At 52.9% G+C, this 24,311-nt stretch overlaps 1 protein-coding gene across 9 annotated transcripts in view; it reads right to left on the bottom strand.

Moving 5' to 3' along the window:
- RIPOR3 (RIPOR family member 3) overlaps positions 1-24,311 on the bottom strand; it is a 43,858-nt gene that overhangs the window by 12,459 nt on the left and 7,088 nt on the right. For 6 of the 9 annotated variants that reach the window (XM_038158755.1, XM_038158756.1, XM_038158750.1 and 3 more), the window contains exons 2-11: positions 11,545-11,673; positions 8,155-8,301; positions 6,025-6,103; positions 5,641-5,664; positions 5,461-5,514; positions 4,679-4,828; positions 4,168-4,231; positions 3,780-3,823; positions 1,998-2,123; positions 797-942 (exon numbers count right to left, since the gene is read on the bottom strand). In XM_038158755.1, the coding sequence (XP_038014683.1) occupies positions 797-942; positions 1,998-2,123; positions 3,780-3,823; positions 4,168-4,231; positions 4,679-4,828; positions 5,461-5,514; positions 5,641-5,664; positions 6,025-6,103; positions 8,155-8,301; positions 11,545-11,645 (935 nt within the window). In that variant the 5' untranslated portion in view covers positions 11,646-11,673. Of the gene's footprint in view, positions 1-796; positions 943-1,997; positions 2,124-3,779; positions 3,824-4,167; positions 4,311-4,678; positions 4,829-5,460; positions 5,515-5,640; positions 5,665-6,024; positions 6,104-8,154; positions 8,302-9,955; positions 10,323-11,544; positions 11,674-24,311 lie in introns of those variants that run through there. The other 3 variants (XM_038158757.1, XM_038158758.1, XM_038158759.1) reach the window with 3 other exon arrangements.

Genomic DNA, 24,311 nt, shown 5'->3' with positions numbered 1-24,311 from the left:
GGGTTAAAAGCCTTGATCTGTTGCAGCTGGGTCTCTGTGTGAGACAACGGTGCCACAAGGCAGAAACAGCAGAGCCACCTCAGAACCCTGTGCTGGGGAGCCTGGAGGGAGGAACGAGTGCCAGTGCACCGTCCACAACAGTGGGGATTTACTTTTAATAACAGCACCAGTCCACTACAATCATCAAACGACAGATGTAAAATATAAAACAATTTAACTAGTCACAGGCACTGTGACAACGCTCAGCTATGTAAAAGTACATCAGTGAGCAGCTTCCCTGAGTGCACAAACAGCCTTGTACCCATAACTACCCACAGGGCACACGCAAAGGTGCCAAGCCTTGGGAAAGCTGCTTTTTGACAGAGCAGATCTCACTAACAATGACTGTCCTAAACCTTCAGCTTTTTGACAGAGCAGATCTCGCTAACAATGACTGTCCTAAACCTTCAGCTGTGTATTTTTTTCATCGTGCCCAGAAATGGCTGCTCTCAGTTTCACTTCATCAGCTTTGAGACATTTTCTGTGCTCTGTGGACACACATCCACTGCCTGGAGGCAGATGGGATGCTCCTTGTGAGGAGCAGAGGGCTGGGTCAGGCCACGGCTGAGGTGACACAAAGGAAGAGCTGGAAGGTCTCAGGAACAGCTTGTGTCCCCCGCCAGCAGCAGGTGCTGCCCAGGGCTGGCTGTGAGGGGCAGGGGGCTGCTCTGCACCCTGCTCTCGGACACCAAGGGAACCCCACTGTTGGGTGCAGCCCAGGGACACACCCGTTCCCACTTTCTGAGGCTGTACTCACTTCCAGAGGACCTCCAGGCGCAGCTTGATGGTGCCCAGCTCGGTGATGTCCACCACGATGGCCTGGGGCTTGGTGCTGAAGAAGCTGAGGCTGTCACACGTCACCACCCCCACCAGGACAGTGGCCAGGCCTCGCAGCTCTGTCACCTGCAGGGACACAAACACAGCCAGTTGCAGCCCAGCAGCCAGCCCTACATCACCTGCACAGGGAGAACAGCCCAGGTCACATCTGCTGCGGGCCACAGCAACCCCAGTCTGGCAGCTCTGTGCCACCAAAGCTGTGAGTCCCCACAAGGGACACTGGCACAGGGGAGGGGCTCAGGAGCTGGGGACATGCTGACCATGCTGACACAGCTTTTGCTGCTCTCAAACCTGCTCTTTTAACCAGGGAGCACCGAGTGCAAGGAGCAGGAGGTGAGGAGGACATTTGCCAGTGACTTTCATCACTGACAAAGAGTAAAACTGCCACTGTCACACAGAGTGAGCTGTTACGACAATTATGGCAAAACAGGGATCTGAATCAGCTTCTCACCTGGCCCTCGTTGTGCACTGAAAGTGAAAAACCCCTCCTAAACCCACTGCCAGAGGCAAGGAGCCAGAGGGAGCCCCCTGGGTGACCCAGCTGCTGCTTTCTCAGCCTGCCAGAGCCCAAAGGCTGCCTGGCACAGCTCCCCAGCAGGACAGAGCCCAGCACAGCCCCAGCTCCTTGCAGGGCCAGCCCGTGAGCGGTGCCAGGCAGAGCTGCCCAAAGCTGGCCCCACCTGCCAGCACCACAGCTGGCCTTTCCACACGGGAATTCCTCTCCTGCAGTGGAGAGCAGCACTGCAGGTACCCAACGCCCACACGGGGGACAGGAACAATACCCACACGCACACCTGTGCCTCAGCATCCAGCCTGGGTCCCACAAACTCCCAGGTATTGATCTGGGAGTTCTTTAAAAAACAAACAAACAAACAAAAAACCCTGAACACCACCACACATCCCAGAGCTGGGGAAGCAGGTGGAAGCATACAGGGGCCAGTGGCAAAGGAAATCAGAGGTGACGGCCCTCCTCCAGGCAGAGCACGGATTAACTGCCATTTTTGACATAGCTAGAAGAAGAAAACTACCCAAGAATTTTGAGAGGCCCTTGGTAGCCTTAGAGGGAAGTAGCAGAAGACCTGTTAACCCACTGCTTCCAACCCAACCATTGTACACCACACCTTGATTTCAAACTTCTCGTGCAGATTGGGTATAAAGATCTTCTCTTCCTCATCCCATGTCTGGCTGTCATCAGTCTCAATTTTGCCTCTCAGCCTCCATTTCTGGCGTCCCAGTCGCACAAACACCTGGAAACCAGAGAGGAAAGAGGGTCAGCACGTCCCAGACCATCCCCTCCAGCCCACAGGTCCCAGTGCCACAGCAGCAAAGCCATCCCCTCGCCCACCGGACCCTGGGTAGAGCAGAAAGCTGGACACAGGAATGGGGAGCAGGATTTAACCCCTGAAAAGCACCCAAAGGCACTGGAGAAGAGCCCAGAGCACACTGCCCTGCAGCTGGGGTGCTGCTGAGGCACAGAATTACTGCTGGAACTCCCTGGGAAAGGTGAGGACAGGGAGACACTGGCTGCATTCACAGCATGCCAAGGGCAAGCTGCCAGGAGCAGGCAGCCCTGCTGCTTGATTCCAGGGCAGCTCTGAATGCAGGCCCTGGCAGCTGGGTTTGGTGGGCAATCTCTGGCACCATTCAAACCCTCCCACAGCACCCAGATCACATCCAGCCCCCTCTGCCCCTGCCCAGCCTCCCTGGGCACAGTGAGTGTGCCAACGCTCTGCTCTGCTGACAACAGAGCCTGGCTGGGCTCAGCCAGCCTGCTGCTCCCCCTGCACACCTCCAGCCCTGCCTGCTGCTCCCCCTGCACACCTCCAGCCCTGCCTGCTGCCCTCCCTGCACACCTCCAGCCCTGCCTGCTGCCCTCCCTGCACACCTCCAGCCCTGCCTGCTGCCCTCCCTGCACACCTCCAGCCCTGCCTGCTGCTCCCCCTGCACACCTCCAGCCCTGCCTGCTGCCCTCTCTCCCTGCACACCTCCAGCCCTGCCTGCTGCTCTCCCTGCACACCTCCAGCCCTGCCTGCTGCTCCCCCTGCACACCTCCAGCCCTGCCTGCTGCTCTCCTCCCTGCACACCTCCAGCCCTGCCTGCTGCTCTCCCTGCACACCTCCAGCCCTGCCTGCTGCTCTCCTCCCTGCACACCTCCAGCCCTGCCTGCTGCTCTCCTGTACACCTCCAGCCCTGCCTGCTGCTCTCCTCCCTGCACACCTCCAGCCCTGCCTGCTGCTCTCCTCCCTGCACACCTCCAGCCCTGCCTGCTGCTCTCCTCCCTGCACACCTCCAGCCCTGCCTGCTGCTCTCCTGCACACCTCCAGCCCTGCCTGCTGCCCTCCCTGCACACCTCCAGCCCTGCCTGCTGCCCTCCCTGCACACCTCCAGCCCTGCCTGCTGCTCTCCCTGCACACCTCCAGCCCTGCCTGCTGCTCTCCTGCACACCTCCAGCCCTGCCTGCTGCTCTCCCTGCACACCTCCAGCCCTGCCTGCTGCCCTCCCTGCACACCTCCAGCCCTGCCTGCTGCTCCCCCTGCACACCTCCAGCCCTGCCTGCTGCTCCCCCTGCACACCTCCAGCCCTGCCTGCTGCTCCCCCTGCACACCTCCAGCCCTGCCTGCTGCCCTCCCTGCACACCTCCAGCCCTGCCTGCTGCCCTCTCTCCCTGCACACCTCCAGCCCTGCCTGCTGCTCTCCTGCACACCTCCAGCCCTGCCTGCTGCCCTCTCTCCCTGCACACCTCCAGCCCTGCCTGCTGCCCTCCCTGCACACCTCCAGCCCTGCCTGCTGCTCTCCCTGCACACCTCCAGCCCTGCCTGCTGCCCTCCCTGCACACCTCCAGCCCTGCCCTGCCCTCCCCAGCAGGGAAGAAGGCCAGGACACAGATCAGGGTGATACTGCACCTCGTACTGGTCTCCCGGGCAGAGACGAGCAAAGCCCACCAGCCCTGGAAAGAGAAGGAAAAGTCCCCGTGTTTGTAGAGCTTTACAGAGCCCCCCAACACCTCAATAAACCAAGTGACCCTCTGGGGACACCCCCTCCTGCCCCCAGCTCTGTGCAGGAGCTGCACCAGCAGCCCAGCACGCTCTCAGAAGGTCAGTGTGTGAGCTGAGAAAAAGCTCGTCAGCTTTGTACCCAATATAAAACACCACGGCAGGTCTGTCCTGTGGCACTGGAGCACAACCAGACTGCTGCCCAAGGCCTCTCTGATCAAACCCTCCCCAGAAACCCCAAACCAATGATCCAGTGAAATCCCAAACCAGTGAATGGGGAAAGGAGAAAGGAACCCACCTTTCATCTTGACGTGGAACTCTCCCAAGTGCACCTCCAGAGCCCCCTCGATGAAGCACATGTCCTGGAAGGAAGGCTGCAGTCAGCAGCCCTGCAGAGCTGCTGCTTCCCCACACAGGAGATTCTCTTAAAGGACTTCATTGCTTTTTATTTTCCCAAAGGACACACAGACATTTGCACCAGTAAAGGCAGATAAAAGCAAAGTGAATGGATTCTGTACAACAGCAGATCTTCCTCAGAAGAGTGGAACTCCTTGACTCATCACTGTCAGTCACCTCCCATTACTGGTTTTGTGAAACCAGCACAGCTTATTCCTTCAATCCTCATCCCACACTTCCATGGAAGTCCTGAGAGTCCCCAGCACCAAGGGTTTTTCACACCGTGAGCCTGTATTTTATCCACACTCGTTAGGTTTTTAACCCACACCATTAACAAAAGGCAGCAGCAGCTCCCAGGACAGGTCTGTGGGGGAGCAGGCAGGTCCTGGCTGTGAGTGTGAAGGATCTCCTACCTCTGTGCACTCCTGGACGTTCCTGTAGAGCTCCACCAGGCTCTCCCTGGAGGCTTTGGTGGCAGGGGACAGGGAGAAGGCCTGTTTCATGTTGGTGGCCCCGTCCCGCAGCCTGCACTGGATGCAGTAAGCTTCATAGAGCTCTTCCACCTTTGGAACATGGAAAGAAGGCACTGGAGTTACCCGATGCTCCAGCAGTTTTGGAAAGGAACGGCAGCAGAGTTTCCTGGCAGAAAAGCCAACAACCAACCCCAGGATGCTGCAGCCCCTGCCTCTGCAGCCTGCTGCTCAGTGTCCCACGCTTCTGCCAGGAGCACAACCAGCCCTGCTGGCTCCAGAGAGGAAGACAAGGAGCAGAGTAACACCTGGCTCACAAAGATGGCAGAGCAGGAAACCGGTTCCCTGAGCCCAGGCTGAGCCCCCTGCAGTGCTGGCAGTGCCAGAGGAGAGGCTCTGGCAGGCAGCAGACACAGAAGTGCCCTGGGGAAGGGGGCAGAGCACGCCAGGCTTCCCCGAGCAGCATTTTCTGAATAAACTGGCACAAAATGCAAACTGGCTGCACAGGGAAACTCAGGTTGGGTCGTGCCCAACATTCAGCCTGAATGGAGCCATTCAGGAAAATAAATAACTAAAAATCCCCTCCTGCTGTAAAGAGAGGCGACAGCTTTCAGCAAGTCCCCAGCACCCTCCCCTTCAGATGAGCTACAGTCAGAGTGTTTCCCACGTGGAAAAATCCCTTACAAAGCAGTGGGAGCTCACAGGTACCCCGTGTGAACCCTTACCTTGCTGATGTGAAACTCCAGTTTCCTGATGTACCTCTCCACAGAGCGGATTTGCTTTGCAGGAGGGCAGGGAGAGAAAGGGGTGTAAGAAATTATCTCCCAAATGAGACATTAGGTAACACAGCAGACAGAAAACCACCCCTTTTCTCTATTTACAACATGCCATCCCAACAGCCTTACCTTGTCCAGGTCGTAGTAGAAAGCCTGAAAGAGAAATGGCACAGGCTGAGGAGGAGAGCAGCTGCATTTGAACCACTAATGAGACTTTCACAGGTACTGCAAGGCTCACTAGGAACATCCTGATTTACACCAAATTAAAGTTACAAGCACTAATGGAGATACAGCCCAGCAAAGAAACACGATCTGAAGGGCACTGCTGGGCATTGAAAACTGAAAATTCAAGGTAAATTCTCACACCTGGGGCTGCCTTGCTTGGGACATTTCTGACCGTGCTGCTTTGAGGATCCACCCCAGTGTTTTAACTGGGCAGCCCCTGGGAGTCCCAGGTGGGAGAGGGCACCAACTCCTGTGATTTTTACTTATTTAACATTGAAACCACCTTACCAATCTAGAGTTCCTTTTTGTGTCTTTGTGCCTCCCAGAGAGATAATCCAGCTCAGCCTGATGTGCTTCCAGGTACTCACTGGGGAGAGAGGGAGCCCGTGTCAGATCCTGGGGTATCCACTGGAGATCCTTTGGGGAGGTGCCTCAGCAGAACGTTACAGGTGACGGAGGAGGAGAATATCAAATTCGAACACACAAATCACAGCTGTCCCTCTCAGGCTGCTCTAACTGCTCCCGCCTGACCCTTTCCTGTGAGGCAGCAGAAAGGTTCCTCTGCTCTGCCTGAGGAGGAGCCCACAACCAGCCCCACCTCAGAGAGGCAGAGACTCCCCCCGTGGAGCACCTGCCCTCCCAGCCCAGCTCACGAAGCCGGCCCAGGGCTCCAGCAAGCAGAGCTGAAGGCTGTGTCCAGGCAATTTCTTAATCCTTTTTCCAGCACGAGATCCATTTTGCAAGGTGTGAAGCACTAGGTGCCAGTTGGCTTCTCCAGAGCTCCTTGCATGCATGGGTTGTGCCTTTGGACTTTCCCCAGGCACTGAAACCTTTTCAGCTGGGACTCCTCCAACTCTGCTTTTAACACACAGCAGACTTAGGTAACTTTTTCCTCCAGTGTTTAAAAGGGACCAGAATCACCTGGTAAACACCACGTTCTCAGTCTCCGAGCAGCCCAAATAACTTCACTTTAGACAGCTACACTTCCTCACATTCTCTTTGATGCATTTCATTGTGTCACTGGTCCAAAACCAGGTCCCCCAGACATCCCACATCTCCAGCACTCAGTCAGAGCTCCTTCCCCTGCCCAGAACAGCCCAGGGCAGGAGCAGCCAAGGCTGGAGGCAGAAAAGCACACACTCACCTTTCAGAAAAGCTTCATCGCTTTGAGCTTTACCATGTTAGCATTATCAGCCTGGTGCAATGGCTGCCAGAGGGTTAACAGAATAAAGAGGTATTTTCTACAGCTATAAAGAAACAGGCACGTAAAATATGTTCTGTTCTGAGAGCTCGAGTCACTCCAGCACCGAGTGGACCCAGTCTGCAGTTTCTCAGAGCCTGGCCCCTGCCCTGCTGTTCCACCCAGGGGCTTTCTGTGGCTTCCTCCAGTCAACCAGGCACCACTCGCTGCACAACTGGCAACCAGCTCTGCCCCACTGCACAGCTTCTGCTCCCTGGGCTCAGATAAATCCCCAGCTCTGCAAAAACATTCCGTTTCCTTGTTTCTTTTGAATCTAAATCCCCTAATAAGACATTGGTGGGTATTTTTAGGGCGAAGACTTCATAGTCTTTTATTGGACCAAAAACGTGACACGTCTGACTTTATAAAGTGTTACCACAGAGCATTTGATGCTCTTTGCTTAAGAAAACAAACCACCAGCAAAATGAGTGCAGTAGCAAACCGTGGAGGACAGCAGTAACACCCTGCAGGAGCTGCCAGCACAAAGAGCTCCAGGGCTCACGAGTCCAGGGAAAGGTATTTTATCTCCTGACAGCTGCTGCAGGCTGCAAATGAAGCTCCTGGGATAACAGACTCAGAACATTCCGGGGAACCAAAAGCTGAAGTTTTCAGGTGAACCTGCTTAGACCTTTGCCTAACAAGGCACCCAGAGATCGCAGAGCTCTTTGGAACTTCTGAGTTTATTCTTTTAAAAGAGGGAGGAAAAAAATAAAGAAAAACCCCAAAAGACCCATCCTGACACCCTCCTAGAAGAGCTGACTGTAATTAGTCCAGTAATTAGCACAAGGAGAGCAGGAGTGCCTGGAGAGTCAGCCTCCCCCTCTGCCTCTGCGGGGCACACCCTCACTCTCAGGTTTAAGTCGCTTTTTGAGCTAAGCACACTGCACACAGCTCCCTCTCCAGAAGCTCGGTGCCAATCCCTCCCCAGGCCTGGCTGTGCCCTCCGTGCCACCCTCAGCTGCTCCCAGGAGAGGGGCAGTGCCACTGCCACTAATGAACCCGGAGCTAACGAGCCCAGAGCCGTGTGCTGGCACTGAGAGGAGGGCAGCTCATCGCCAGGGCCCCCGGGGCAGTGCCACACGTGCCCAGGGGTGCCAGGGGGGGACAGAGCACAGTGCCACACAGACTGCAGCGGCAGGACCGGGGAGGGCAAATTGCAATATTGAAAAAGTCCTTACTTAAGTCCTTTCTTCAAAGCTTCAAAAATTTTCTTCACCTGCAGTGGCTTTGGATCCCAGATGAGTGCCCCCTTCTGCAGGGAATTGTAGGCCTTGGGGGGCTTCAGGGACATCCTGGATCTCACGGAGCTCCTGCTGAGGGACTTGCTGCAGGAAGAGGAGGAAACTCAGGAAAGGTGCAGAGCCATCTCCTGGGTGCCCAGAGATGCCTGAGGCACACAGAAACTCAGGAAAGGTGCAGAGCCATCCCCTGGGTGCCCAGAGATGCCTGAGGCACACAGAAACTCAGGAAAGGTGCAGAGCCATCCCCCGGGAGCCCAGAGATGCCTGAGGCACACAGCTTCAGGGCGCAGTGCTGCTGCCCCCAAACACACTCACCCCAAATCCCCACGTTCTGGGCACCTGAGGGCACCCTGGCAGTGAGAGGAACCCCAAGTGCTGCTCTGTGTGCCCAGCAGGGCAGGGCTGCTGCCCCCAGCCTGGTGACCCCCAGAGCCACCCAGGGACCCCCTGTGACCCCCAGCTGCAGGCCAGGCAGCAAACCTTTGGCTGCTCGAGGTGCAAGGGCAAAGCTGCCCTAAAGAGCCTTCAGCAGCTGCAGCTTCCTGGCTGCACTCATCATCCACTCACACCATGGCTCAGACACTGCTCAGTTTCCAAAAGCCAGGCCCAGATTGCACACAAGATATAACTATCAAGGGTTTTTTCAGCATCTAACACCTCAGCTAGTGACTTTTCACAGCAACTGCAAAATCAAAATTCAATATTGTTTCCAGCAGAAGTCCCCCATGTAAACTTTTTTGTGCCACCCTAAGGAGTTAGAACAGCCTGAACCATCAGTTAGAAACACCTTTAAAGCAGACAATGAGCCCTCTGCAAATAATTCCTGCCTGGCCTCCCTCTCTCTAAATCCCCCCCTAAGGCCGGGCTATTTTTACATAGGTTTGTTAATAATCCCTGTAAGTAAAGCCTCTAAAACAACATTACCTGCAGAACTCTCCCATCTCCCAAGGCAAGCCAAAGCAGCCAGCTGCTCTCTCAAAAACCTTCTACCTTCTCTTCAATTTCTATCCTAAATTCTACTCACCTGCAGGAAGGATGAACTCCCTCAGGCTCAGCAGTTACCCCTGGCTGGGTTCAGCCCCAGGCTGTGGCTGAGGCCTGAGCAGATCATTGTGCTGGGCGAGTAAAGCCAGGCCCAGCACACCTGAGAGCTGTCCTAGTCCTATTAGAGGGGCCCTTGAGTACCTGCTTTAATTATCCTTGTCCTAAATTTCCTCTTAACTGCAGTTTTTAACACCCGTCCTGCAAAAAATCTGATAAACAAGGGGTTACCAAACATTGCTGGATGCTTAATTTCCTCCCACCGCTGATTATCTTGGTTTTTTATGATGCCTTAATGGAAAGTATTAATTAAGTAAATCGTTTGGAGCTCAGGTTACCTACAACAAGGAACATAACTGTTTAATTAGAACCTGACATTAATATTAGTTTTCTTTACTATGATAACATGTCTTTGGGAGTTCCCTGCAAAGTGAGAGAATTTCAACAGGAATAACACTGGAAGGGGCAGTCTGACCAATGACAGCAGTTGAAAGTCTCCTGGAATGCTCATTGCTTTAAATTCTTTCATGCTAAGAAGAAATAGCATCGAATTCCAAGCTCTAGAGTACTCCAACTAGCAGGATACCAAATAGAAGAGACAAGATCATTCTGGTTTGAAATTAAAAGCCGAAATTAAAATCAATTTTGAAATGAAAACCCCAAATACTCCTGGGTTTTGTTTCATTGGGGAATTTACCCTCAGATTTTTGGAGTGCAGACCCCAAGGTCTGGAGGTGACTTCCCTTGAACAGCATCTCAGTCCTGACACAGGGAGGCTGGGGTTTCCCTCTCCCCTTCCCTCAGCATCCCCCCTCTCTGCAGCCCATCTGAGCACGGATGCTGATCCCCTTTGCACGCATTTCACACGAGCCAGGGAGCTGACACGGCCTGCAGGGCCAGTGGCTGAAGGCTGGGTGTTCTCATGCTGCTTTCCCCCGTGAACCTGGTAATTTCAGGATCAGATTTCCCACTTTGCAGATAACAGCAATAACATTTCCTTCCTGTGGAGACCGTGCTGGGGAAACACAAAATCCCGTCTGACTGGGAGACCCAAGGGGAAGCTGCTGCAGAAAAGCAAAAGTACATTTAGCATCTGCAGAGGAATGTCCGTGTGGGCCTGGTTTGTGTGGCATCCCTGGACAGACCTTGCTCAGGGCCCCTGCAGCTCCTGCTGAGCTGAGCAACAGTGCCCGAGGGAGAGAGGAGCTGGGAAAGGGGATCAAAAACCTTCTGGAAAGGGAGATTCAAAACCTTCTGGAAAGGGGATTCAAAACCTTCTGGAAAGGGAGATCCAAAACCTTCTGGAAAGGGGATTCAAAACATTCTGGAAAGGGCATTCAAAACCTTCTGGAAAGGGGATTCAAAACATTCTGGAAAGGGGGATTCAAAACCTTCTGGAAAGGGGATTCAAAACATTCTGGAAAGGGGATTCAAAACCTTCTGGAAAGGGGGATTCAAAACCTTCTGGAAAGGGGATTCAAAACCTTCTGGAAAGGGGGATTCAAAACCTTCTGGAAAGGGTGATTCAAAACCTGCTGTCTGTGCCAGGGCAGGCTCCCGTGTCCACTGGGCTGTCACTGAGTGTCTAGGACAGAAATCGTCCCCATCGCAGTGATTCCTGAGCAGAACTGTCTGTCTGGACACACAGCCACGGACACACAGCCATGGACACACAGGCATGGACACACAGCCAGCCATGGACACACAGCCATGGACACACAGCCACGGACAGCCATGGACACACAGCCATGGACACACAGCCATGGACACACAGCCAGCCACAGACACACAGCCACGGACACACAGCCATGGACACACAGCCATGGACACACAGCCATGGAGACACAGCCAGGGACACAGAGCCACGGACACACAGCCATGGACACACAGGCATGGACACACAGCCATGGACACACAGCCATGGACACACAGCCAGGGACACAGAGCCACAGCCAGCCATGGACACACAGCCATGGACACACAGCCAGGGACACACAGCCAGCCACGGACACACAGCCACGGACACACAGCCACGGACACACAGCCATGGACACACAGCCATGGACAGCCACGGACACACAGCCATGGACACACAGCCATGGACAGCCATGGACACACAGCCATGGACACACAGCCATGGACACACAGCCACAGACACACAGCCACGGGCAGCCAGCAGGGCAGGAGCAGCACCCAAAGCCAGCAGGGCAGGAGCAGCACCCACAGCCCGCTGGCTGCCCTGCCAGCTGCTGCCCGGAGCCGGGGCCGTGTCCCTGGTGTCCTCACCCCAGCTTCCTGCTCTGCACGGTGCTGAAGCCGGTGAAGGAGCAGCTCCTGCTGATCCCACCCCCGTCCCCGGGGGACACGAAGGTGAGCTTCACCGACATGGCTCCCGCTCAGCGAGGCTGCCGGCTCCTGCAACAAAACACAAAAACAGATGAGGCCAAACCTTCTTGGCTTGGTTCTCGAGCTGCTGCGAGTGCCGAGCTGCAGGGAAGTGGAAAGTCAAAACAACACACAGCAGAATAAATTGGAAAAAAAGACTTGTCTGCAATTCACGTTTCCTGCGCTGCCATCCACGGTACAATTAATAAAGGATTGAACGGTCTAAAATGAAATCTCTCATGCCCTCTTCAATTTCTGATTGATTTTACAAACTCACCGTGCAAGCGCCAGAATAGCCTCGATTCAGAGGCTCTCTGCATTTCTGACTTTTTAAAAACCCTGTAATTGTCCCAGTGCTTCAGGAGCGGGGGCCAACCTGTGCATTTCCAAAGCAGCGTGGATGCCAGAACAACACTCAAGCTCCAGCCTCGCCGGGTCCCACAAGCAGCCCCTCGCAGCTGTGCAGAGCCACACTGCGCTCTGGCAGGACTGGCCGTGCGCTGCTGAAGCCCGAGGCACAAGTCTGGTTTCAACAGTAAATTTCGGGTTCATGCTCCCCCTCTGGCAGGGTTTCTCTTGGATCGCTCTCTTGTTTTCCATCAGTCAAACTCCTTTGCTTTGTGGAGAATTGTGTTCTCTGCCATATGTCTACGGAGTCCAAGTCCCAATATAAGTAACAGACATCTCCTTCAAAGCAGCTGTAGAAAATCACCCAGACAGTTCATACACAGAAAAGTTCCCTTCCTTTCCCCCTCAAGCTGGTGTAATGTAAACACCACAAGCGAGTAAATCTGGGTATAACAAAAAGCTGGAGGATGCGTTTGGGGGGAAGAGTACAAACCCCAAGAAGGAGCTCTGGGTGCTCCATGCAGGGGTTTGTCCCACACCACAGGACGTGCTCCGAAGAACCCTGTGCCTCCATCAGAGCGGGTGCTGGAGAGGAGCTGTGCCCTCCTGCGCCTGCCACGATCCCTTCAGCCTGGCTGCCCTCAGAGGGCAGGGCTCTCCTCGGAGAGCAGCCTCCTCCCTGCCTGCAGGGGCTGCTGCAAAGAGCTGCATCCCAGGGCATTTGAGAGGGTTTTGCTGGTCCTGGGCCAGTCCACAAGCACAGGGAGTTACTGCCAGTGACCACTCTGTGGGGACCACCACCCAAAGCAGGGACAAAAGCTGTCCTGGATTTCCAGGAGCCTGTTCAGAAGCCTCTCATCTTCCCCTGGGCTGGGTTTAAACTCCCACCTCCTTGCCTGTTCCGTGGGCTGTGCCAAGCCCAGGAATACACCTGGGAAAAGCAGGCAGAGCCCTGCGGAACAAGATGTGACAATGACAACAGAGCCAACAGACACCTGCTTGGCAGGCAGAGAGGGGCTGGGCATGGCCAGGTGTCACTGCAGGACACCAAATGAACGACACGCTCACCGCTGCTCTCGAGGTGAGGAAAAAAGGGGAACGTTTATTTTCTGACTCCAACATTTACAGCTTTCCAAAAGTGACAGTGCAGTGCCACCTCTCCAATGGCACTGGACAAACCGACAGTCTATCAGCTCTCTCCTCCTCCATAGGGGAATGGTAAACAATGAGTTATTTACAGAAAATGTGGGGGAAAATTAATTACAGGAATGTAAATATCAGAAGGCTTAGGAAACCTTAAAAAATCAGAACAAGAGCCAGGCACTTCCCAGCTCAGAGCAGCAGAGTCCATGGCACTCCAGAGCCTCAGGAGGACCCACAGAAATCTGTCACACAAAATTCAGGTGCCTCTCCCCACCCTTCATCAAACCATACAGCACCTCTGCTGTCTTGCTTTGAAGAGATCCCCCTTTACACCCTCCATCAGAGCTGGGACTTGCTTCATATCACAGCTGAAGTTTCAAAACATTTTCCATCCTTCCCTCTAGATTTCAGATGTTTGTAAGTCTGTGAACTGTCACCCCATCAAAAGGATCATTAGCCTGAAGAAAGCATGCAACTTACTGAAAAATGTAATTGCATAACAAGCTGTTAAAGGAAGAAATAAGAGGAATAGCCTTGTGGTTATTGACCACATCCCTCATCAAGGCTAAGCCAGATTCCCAGGATCTATTTTTCAGCTCTTTAACCTGGGAAACTCAGTTCATGGGTACAAGGGAGGAGGGAAGTGCAGGAGCAGCTGCTCTGAAGCCTGCCTAACACAACTCTGAGAGCCTTTGGAGCACACAGATATGGAACAAACACGACCAGGCAGACCCTTGGCAGGGAACAGAAAGGGGAAATTGATGAGAAGACTGCTGAAGTGAAATCTGTGGCACTGAGCTCTAGATGTGAAGGACTGTGGGAAATGTACAGAGCCCCAAAACTCCCAAACTGCCCAAACTGCCCGGAGCTGACCACGTGTGTTTATAATCCAGTGTCATTCTGGATTTCCAATTCAGTAGAGGCCAGAGAAGCCTTGGCCCTCACATGGGATGGCCAAAATCGTGTCAGCCCCTCTGGGGTCATTTGCTTCCTGTAACTGCCCAAAGCTCAGTCCCCAGGGCCACTGCCCCTGCCCTGCTCCAGTGCACTGCCCCTCTCAAAGCAGCCCACCAGCACATTTCCAGCTCCCTGAGAGTGAAGAGAATTCAAATAGAGCACCATTCAAGGGGTCATCACTTCAAAATCACGCCAGCAAAGTCAGTGCCTCCTGATACTCGCTTGCACACGGAGTTTCTGTGGGGACCTAGAAATCTTACAGCTCACTTCACACTGCTGAGCAGAGGACCATAAGCTGGACGTCAATAAAACATTTTATTTGCAAGAAAGGCTTCTAAATGCAGTTGTTTAAACAGAGGGTTTGCTAGCTGGAGTGTCTGTATAAAAGTGCTGAGCTACACAAGTGCCCCTGAGAAGAAGCATCTGGACCCATCTCAAACTCTACCCTCCCTTCAGGGCAGAAATGAATCAGACACGGACCCTGACAAAGCTCAGCTCAAATCTGCCTCCCAACCTGAAAGCTCTGCTGCAGCCAGAGTGTCCAAACCTCATAAAAGCGGGATTGTGCCCTGGGGAGCAGAGGAACGTCCCCCCTTTTCCTCTTCCCCAGAAGCAGGAGGGTGAGCGGAGCAGCGAGCCAGGGCTGCACAGCAGAGCACAGGAGCAGCAGGAGCAGCAGAGCAGAGGAGTCTGTGGCCAGGGGGAGCTGGCACCCCAAAGTGCTGGGAAACCTCGGGGTCTGGACAAGGCCCTGCAGAGCTGGGGAGCCTTGGGCACAGCTCCCAGCTGCCAGGGGAGCTGATGGGGTGCTTCAGTGGGTGGGATTTGTACAATTCGGGGCTCACAAATGGATCTTTCAGTCAAAACAGAATTTTTTCAGTTTAAATGGATAGGTTTGTTTGGCCCTGTCTCAGTGTTTGCCATGACAGATTTTGGTGTGTCAGCTCTGGTGTGACCAAGTGTCCAGGCAGGCTGGGGTTCCCCTGGGCAGCCAGGACACACAGACTGCACCTTCTGCTCCCCCTCTCCTCGAGCCAACTGACTTCACCTTCTCCAAACAAAATCAGGGTGTCTGTTTGTGTTTATGGCTAAACTTTTCCAGCCCTGCTCACATCTTTAATTGTTTCTGGGCACAATGGTTTCAACAATTTTACGAGGAAAATATGACTCACCCACTTGCAAAATGTTTCTGCTGGTGTTTTGTGCTTTAAACGAGTGGCCACGATTTTGTGTCAGCCCCTCTGAGAGGTCACTGGGTGAATCCCTGCTGGAGGAAAGGGTCCACGTTTCCCTGCAGTTTGTGATGCTCCAGCTGGGGACACTTTCTGCTGGCTGTGTTTCTGCACAAGCTGCAGCAGCTCCCTCTTCCTGGGCTGTTGGTGGGCCCTGGGCAGTCTCCAGACCTCACCGGTGGGCACCCCTGCCCTTCACTGGCACGACAAAGCCAGGCTGACATCAAGTTCTTGTCCCTACAGAGAAGAACCCAGTTCCTGACAGACACCAGCTGCTCGTGGCTCCGGGGGCTGAGGCTCCCCTCTGTGGTTTTGTGACCGTGACAATTGGCCTTCCACCGCCTGGTCAAACCTTCTCCTTGAGCTTTTGGACCCTTGTTATTTTTGTGCATAATTTCATCTGTAAATACTGCACTCGCTTTGCTTGGAGAGACAAGAGAGCCACGTTATCCTCTGGCTGTGGGGAACAAACAGAGCTCATTTCATTTTGTACTATCACAGCACAATACTTCATTCAGTGCCTGGGAAGCCCAGCAGTTTATTGGAGGGACTGGAGCCTCCCTGCTGGAGGGATTTGTGGATTTGTGCCCGTCAGGAGCCTCCCCGTGCACAGCAGAGCACTCCAGTTTGTTGCAGAGCTGCCACCTGGAATTTACGTCTTTTGCAGCATGGTTTTATAAAACTCTCTTCATGGCAGCCAAGCAGAGGGGACATTGGGCTGTGCTGGTTCTGCCCCAGCTCTGCTGAAACCCAGCTTTGGCTGCACAGAGCCAAAATCAGCAGTGATTCAGCACATGAACACTCAGGGCCCTCAGAGACCTTCCCTGGGCTTCAGGAATGAGCCGTGGTTCCAGCTGCTCATCAGCTCTTTCAGGAGAAAGTCAGTCCAGGCTGCTAGGTTTCCATTCTGCCTCCCTGAATTCGTTATAAATTCTAACAGAATAACAGCTTTGCTGCTGGAATTGCATCAGGATCAGGGTTTCAGCTGGAAGAAATACTCACTGCAAGCACTTCATGGGTGAAAAGACAGCCCCAGCATAATTCCCCCAAAAGCTTCAGCTCTAAGACTGACTGCAAGCTGGGCCATGTTTGCCTACATCCCATGGATGTAATCACAACTATTTTCCTTCTTGCTTGTTCCAAACCACAGGGACAGTGGATTTAACTGCCCCTCCTGGCTGCTGCTGAGGGAGGGGTGGTATCACAGCCGACAGTGGCATTTGTCCTTTGTGACACTGAAAAGGACAAAAATCAGATTGGCCCCCTGGAGTACAGAGCCTCGGGGCTGCTCTAGGCCTGGCCACTGAGGATTTTGGGATTTCAGTCCCTGCCTTGGGCTTGGCAGTGCTGGGCACTGAAGCATCCAGAGCCCAGAATCCAGAGGTGGCAAGGCTGGCTCAGCCCTGGGTGGATGTGGTGGAGGCTGGGTGAAGCAGCACTGCAGGGACCCTCTGGGCACAGCCCGGGCTGAATCCCCTGGGAAAATCCACCCTGAGTTCAGCCTCTGCTCTCCAGCATTCCTCAGGAAAGCCATTGACCTCAGGAGCAATGTCTACTGTGCTACATCAACATTCCAAATTTATCGTGCAGAGCCCTTACATTTCAAGGGGTTTTGTTCAGCTGTTTGACAAACATTCTGCTCATACAGCTGTGGGCAGAACTGAGAAAAAGTTATCTTTCAGAAGAAAAATAATCTTAATTAGGGAGACACCCGGTGCCCTCGATCTCGGGATGCATCTCAAAATGGGTATTTTAACACAACATCACACCCAAACAGGGACCTTTCCTTCAGACAAATGCAGCCTGTGGCAAGAGCTCCCAGCAGCAGGACTCCCAGCAGCATCTGAGCAGGCCTGGTGCAATTCCTGCAGCAGGGATCTGACCTGTGCTGCCACTGCTGTGAGCTGCTGTGAGCCGAGCTGCCCAGCACACACAGGGAGAGCCCCTGCCGATGCAGACACGGGAATGTGTGCTGAGATGGAGTTTATCTGGTAAAACAGGTCACTGGAAGGGGGCAGGAGGGACACCAACAGCTTCCACCCATTCACCAGGCTTTTCTGCTGAGTTAAGATTGAGCAACAGGAGCAATTACATCACAGTTTTGCTCTGGATGGAAGCTTTTGCTCCCCTGGGTAGCTGCTCATGTTCCACAGAGCTTCTTGACCTGAGCCTGTTTAACTCAGATTATGAGATGGGCCCTTTACTCTGCACCAAACTCACAGCTGTCAGCTCCTAGTCTGAAAATACCAAATGATTCAGGAATATAATCCCCACTCCCATAGGCACTTTAGGCTCTTCAGAACAGCTTCAATTGATTTTTAATAATAAATACATTTCGAGCTTGCATCGTTTAGAAAGACAGGACTTCAGTGTGTAGTTTTGGTACTTCTGCAAATTTTATCTATGCAGATTTGGCTCTTGAATATATATTTAAATAGTGCACCTCTGACATACTTTCCTCCTAGCCATACTTAAGCCACTGAAAGAGACTCAGATGAACAGCTTTGACCCAAGGTATTGCTCTGCTCACGAGGCCCTCCCCCAGCTCCTTGGCAGCTTCTGGCAATGGCATTCTGGAGCCCGGGCTGCCTGGGCAGCAGGAGATTCAAACATCACGGGCAGGGCTCTCAGACAGCTCGTCCCGTGCTGCAGCTCTGATGGCCCCATTTCTAGAGGGCTCTTTGAACACAGGACTCACATTTCAAGCCCAGGGCGAGCTGCTTTCCAAGCCCGCACCCCAAATGTTCCTGTGTTTCCAATCACTTTCCATCCCAGCACTCGGCTCCAAGTTCTGCTCGCAGTGGCAGTGTGCACATCCAGAGGAAATTAATCAGCCATTTATTCCAGATTCCCAGCAGAACCCGGCAGCAGGAGCTGGCCCGACCCACTTCATGACCTGGAAATGATTTTCCAAGCCACGATGCTATCCGTGCCTCTCCCAGCAGCAGCAGCTGCCAGGGAGCCCTGGGGGAGCTCAGCCTGGCTCGCCCATGGGCTGTGCCCTTTCCCTCATGGAAATGTGGCTCTGGGAGTCCCAGCTGGCTGGGCACCCACCCCACTGGGGCCTGTGGCAGTGCTGGACTCAGAAAGGCTGCAGGGAGTGCCCAGAGCTGTGCCCCCTCTGCCAGGGAGAGCCCTAACCCAGAGCTGTGATTGCTGTGCCAGGGAGAGCCCAGAGCTGTGATTGCTGTGCCCCTGCCCTGCCAGGGAGAGCCCAGAGCTGTGATTGCTGTGCCCCCTCTGCCAGGGAGAGCCCTAACCCAGAGCTGTGATTGCTGTGCCCCTGCTCTGCCAGGGAGTGCCCAGACCCAGAGCTGTGATTGCTGTGCCAGGGAGAGCCATAACCCAGAGCTGTGCCCCCTATGCCAGGGAGTGCCCAGAGCTGTGATTGCTGTGCCAGGGAGAGCCATAACCCAGAGCTGTGCCCCCTATGCCAGGGAGTGCCCAGAGCTGTGATTGCTGTGCCCCTGCTCTGCCAGGGAGTGCCCAGACCCAGAGCTGTGATTGCTGTGTCCCTGCTCTGCCAGCCCTTGCCCAGCCCTGGCCCTGCTCTGTTCTCAGCTGCCCAGGTGCTGGGAGCCCCCTGGACCCTGCCTTCCCTGCTGGGGGGGCACAGCACAGTTCCCCCAGCAGCAGCTGATTTCGGGGCACAGGCCTGGCTGTGCTGCCCTGCTTTCAGGCTCCAGCTGGCTGAGCTGAACCCCCTCCAGGGCTGCTCTGGGGTGCTGGCAGCTCCCAGGCTGGCCCCCAGCTCTGCCAGAGCTGCAGGTCCAGCTCAGCCTGCCCGGGAGACCCTCCAGCCCCCAAACGCCCAGCCTGGGAAGCAGAAGGAGCCGAGGCAGAGCAGTTTACAGTGATGCTCAGGCTCCTGTTTGGGACAAAGGAAAACTTGCTTGGCACTGAATCCCAGCAGCTCTGGCCTGGAGAGATTCCTCCTCACTGCTGACGAGCCCCAAGCACCATCCCTTGCAATGCAGCCCCCAGTCTCCCTGGCCTCCCAGCCTGTGCCTCGGGCTGTGCTGCACACCCTGCTCAGGTGTGGCCGTGTCTCCAGCCAGCCTTCTCGTGCAGCAGCCATCCCCAGCTTCATTCTGACACAAGGAAGGTCCTTCATCTCAGCCTTGGGGCTGTGTCAGTCCCAAGGGCTAAGCTTCAGTGGCAGCCCCGTGATGCACAGGTAAATGCTTTGATTATGACACTGGGAAGGGTGTTTAACCAAATCAGGTGACACACCTCCAGCAGGAGTGAATGTCCAGCAGCATGGGGGGTGTCATTTGTTATCTCCCAGACCTGGGTTCTGTGAATCACAGCATCCTGGTGCTTCTGAAGTGGTTCAAAGCCTGTGTCATTTACCTGTCTGAGCAGGAAAGCTGTCCCTTTCCCAGGAATTGAACCATCCAGCCCACCTCCTGTGGCAACCGTGGTGTGTTCCCATAGACATTACCCAGATAATCTTGTGCCACAGAAATAAAGAAGTTGCTAGGTTAGGATCAGTGTCCCAAAGAACCCTGGAAAAAGAGGAAAAGTCTATAAAATTTTGTGGAAGAGAGAAACAGAAGGGAAAAAAGGTTTATGCTTTAAAGCCAAATATTTACTGGCGGAAAAAACTCAAGAATTTGAATGGATGTGGGTATATCTGTACTTCTCCCTTCACTTCTCACCAGTTCCTAATACACGTGCTCTGACAGTCATGGCCCTCGTTTTTTGCACTGTTACTCTCTGCTTTTATTTGGTTTGGGCTTGTTTTTAATGAGGAGAACTTTGCACAGCCCAGCTCCAGCTCCTATAAAATCTGTGTCTGAAAAGGCCAGATTCAGTGACTTTTCTGTGGAGAGAAAAAGCCCCCATCCCAACCACACAGCTGCCCCTGGAACCAGACGTCTCACCCCCTTTAAACTGAGCTGACGAGGACAGGAGGCTGGGCAGGGAAACTCCTGCCTTTGGAATCATGGAAAGAGTGCTGCAAAGCCTGATGCTTCCACAGAGGGGAAAGGGAGGAGGATGGCAATTCCTCCAGGAGGAAAACCCGCGCTGCTGCCCTTGCACTTGCACCCCACAGCCCTGCCCAGCCCAAAACCACTTCTACCCCTGCTGTGCCCCTGTTGAAGCCATTCCTGGACCCCCAGGGCTGCCTCTGCCCCCCTTTGCATTCAGCAGCTCTGCAGGGACTCTGGAGTGCTCCTCTCCAGACTTCTGTAAAGCATAAAGCAGACCAGCTCCTGAGGCTCAGACACCGTGAAAACGTTTGATAGAAGCCTGACTAAACAAGAGCATTTTTTAAACTAACTTTGCCCACCAGTGTGTTTTTGAGCTATACAGAGTCCCCTGCTGCTGGTTCAGGAGGAGATAAGATTTTTAGGACCATCACTTCTCGGCCCAGTCTCGCTCCCTCAGGGCCCTGGGAGCATTGCCATCACTTCAGAGATGATCAACGAGACCTTGGAGGTCACACTTGGCACTCAGACTGGAAAAACACATAAGTGTGGCTTTTTTTCTTTTTCAGAAAAGCTGCTTCAGATTCCCCCTCCGGTGCCTAGCTTAAGTTCCTTTCAAACCATGATCCTTGATTTGTTTTTATGTGCTCTTCATGATTCCTTTCCCTGCAGCGTGGAGCAGGTCCCTTGCACTGAGCCACAGCAGCAAGAAGGAATCTTCTGCTGAATAAAGTCTTGTGAGACACAGGCATTACATGCAGAGGAAACTGGCTTTGGTGGGGCCCTGGTTCCCCTGGGGACTCCCATCATATAAATTATTAATAACAAAAATAAACACTGGCTAGCTTGAACTTCTCTTCATTCCCTTAGAGCTTATTTTTGTGATGGAATTAGCTAAATAAAGCCCACTTAAAAGAATGTTTAATTGCAAACTATCCAAGGAAAACAAAATGGAACTAATTGGTTCTTAGATATTAAACATTCAAAAGGAGATGGCTTTGCAAACAGCTGAACGACTGGTGTGCATTAGGGTACAAATGGTGCAGTGAGCAGCTGAGGAAAATGCAGCCTAAACTGGACTACATTTACTTTTCAAGCAGATATTCAAGTTTAGTCAGTCTGGCCCTGCCTAGAAGAAAGCTCTGGATTGTTCCAAGCCTGAACAGAATTACAGCAACACTCTGGAAATTATAAAATCAGAGGGGGAAAACTTGTGTACTGACTTCTGAGCCCAGGAAACCCTACAAAACCCTACAAAACCCTACAAAACCCAACGAAACCCTACAAAACACTACGAAACCCTAGAAAACCCTACAAAACCCTACAAAACCCTACGAAACCCTAGGAAACCCTAGGAAACCCAACAAAACCCTACAAAACCCTACAAAATCCTACAAAACCCAACAAAACCCTACAAAACTGTACAAAACCCAACAAAACCCTACAAAACCCTACAAAACCCTACGAAACTCTACAAAACCCTATAAAACCCTACAAAAACCTATGAAACCCTAGGAAACCCTACAAAACCCTACGAAACCCTACAAAACCCAACGAAACCCTACAAAACACTACGAAACCCTAGAAAACCCTACAAAACCCTAGGAAACCAAACAAAACCCTACAAAACCCTACGAAACCTACAGGGATTGCTGCTTCCTGGAGTGCCCCTAAGTCTCCTCCAGCCCAAAGAAGACACCCTAGCAAGGGCTGTTTCACGAGGCTTTTCTAAAGCAGCTGCTCTCCTGCAAGTCTGCCAGGGAGGGTCCCAAAACCCCTCCTGGCAGCACAGCTCCAAAGGAGGCTGTGCTGGCAGCTGGCTGAGCCCTGCAGCCTGCAAAGGAGTGTCACTGCTCTTTAATTCGGGTGTTTCACGTGGAAGGAGCCTGGCTGCTCACGTGAAAACCCCCTTTCCACACTCACTAGCAGTTAAACACCTGCCACGCTTATTTCAGAAGTGTTTCTAGCAGGACTAGGAAGAGATGGCTCAAATGGGACTGCAATTTGCAAACAAGAACAATCCCTGTACATTAAAAGGGAGCAAGGGCAGATAAGTCATAACAAGAACCATGCAGCAAAGACAATTTTAAAAACTAATGAGTGGTAGAAGAATGTTTCTCTGGAGGAGCACAGTGGGACTCAGGCTGGTGCCCAGCCACTGAAGGGGCACTGTCTCAGCAGCAACATGTTTATTTTCCCACTTATCAATGAGTGACAGCGACGAGGCCTCTGCCAGAGATAACAAATTACTGGAAATGTCAGGGCCCCCAGAACACCCAGCCCAGCCCAGAGAGCTGCTCCCTGGGAGAACAAGGCAGACACAACTGGAAGTGCTAAGCAGAAGTTGCTCAGCAGGATCAGTCAGGATCAAACCACTTCAACATTTAGGCCAAAAGCTAATGTAATTTAAGGTCCCTTGAAATGTTATGAATACCATCAACAAACACGGCAAGAGTCACTCATGAAAATGCATTTCAGCTTTGTGCACAAAAAATCAATCAGCTCTCTGTCTCAGACTTCTTCAAAGACTGTGAACCCAATTGTTTGTTCCCCGGGGACCCAGGGCTTTTACTGCAGCTAACACATCTGCTTAGTGTTTCCTATTTTTCAGCATCACAAGGAGTTTTTCTTAGACCTTGGACTGGTTTACTCAGCATCTCTGGGCCAGTGATCCTCTGAAGCCCCCGGGGATGCTCTGCAGAGCACAATGCCCAGAGCAGGGACCCTCCTGGCAGAAAGGCACCCTTGGGTTATCTTCCAAACTCAGAAATGGCCTTTCAGGTAGAAAACATGTTGACAGGGGATCCCAGCAAGACACCAAGGCAAAACCAGGGCTAAATCCAGCCTGACACAGTCACAGCAGCAGGGCAGGCAGTGCATTTCATGTCCTGACAGAAATGTGGAGTTTGCTCCACAGGACTTGGCTTCCTCCAGACAGATATTTCACAAGAAGACACAGCTTTACTGTACTGTAAACATTATTTGACAATTACAGGTCAAAGTATCCTCACTTATTGCTTTAAATGAAACTAAAAGTAGTCAAATTCATACATGCACACATGGGGAAAAGATGGATCGTGTGTTAGCACAGCTCTGGGGAAAACAGCACAGAAATTATGTCTGGACTGCAGACCTTGCCAGAAGATGCAGTGTGTGTTCTCATCCAGAGCCTTCTCCTGCAGAGCGTGTTCTCCTTACAGTTGTGGTTTTGTTCTTGAAGAACCCAAGCTCAAGCAATTTTGAGATACTTTGCATTGCTACTTAAATGTTTTGCACTTCTGCTGTTTGTTTGCAGGCAGCTGGGATGCCCGCACTGATTTTCTAAGGTTATTTAAATTCTTCTTTATTTGTTAACAAATTATGTTGTTGCACAACGCATTGGCATGTGAACCCTTCAGAAAAAGGGAGAGGCACAACTGGGTCTCAGTGGAATTAGGAAGGAGCTCCAATGACCTCAGCAGAGTTCCACAAAGGACAGCTCTATTGTCCCAGTGCCTGTTGTGCCTCACTGAAGGAACATTTCTGTCTGTCAGGGCTCTTCAGAGGGGCCCTCACCTTCCAGGTCGGTGTCTGGGGCTCCATTTCAGACAACAGCGACACATTTCCATCCATCTGGGCATTTGGAGCTGCACTAGCAGCCCCAAGAAACGTGCAGTTACAGTTCCCACAAACTGACACAGCCCTGTGTGTCACTGCAGGCTCAAACCCAGGCACTTCCACACACGATCCCCCCGTGTAAATGCTCTTCTCCTCTCTTCTCCTCTCTTCTCTTCTCTTCTCTTCTCTTCTCTTCTCTTCTCTTCTCTTCTCTTCTCTTCTCTTCTCTTCTCTTCTCTGCCACTCCAAAAGCCAGGTCTCTAACCTGCTACAAACCACTTGCCTTCAGAACTCAGCAAAGCCACTGAACTTTCTGTCCAGATGGAGCCTCAGGCACCTCCCTGGGCTGCAGTGCTGGCTCCAGCAGCTGCACGGGGAATGTCCCTTTGGAAAACCCTGGCTGCTGTTCTAGCTTTGCAGAGCTCATCAAACAAAATCCTTCCTTACAATCTGGAGG

This window comes from Motacilla alba, chromosome 20 (assembly GCF_015832195.1).
Source record: "Motacilla alba alba isolate MOTALB_02 chromosome 20, Motacilla_alba_V1.0_pri, whole genome shotgun sequence".
NCBI classification, from domain to species: Eukaryota; Metazoa; Chordata; class Aves; order Passeriformes; family Motacillidae; genus Motacilla; species Motacilla alba.
This window is presented reverse-complemented; position numbering and strand designations above follow the sequence as displayed.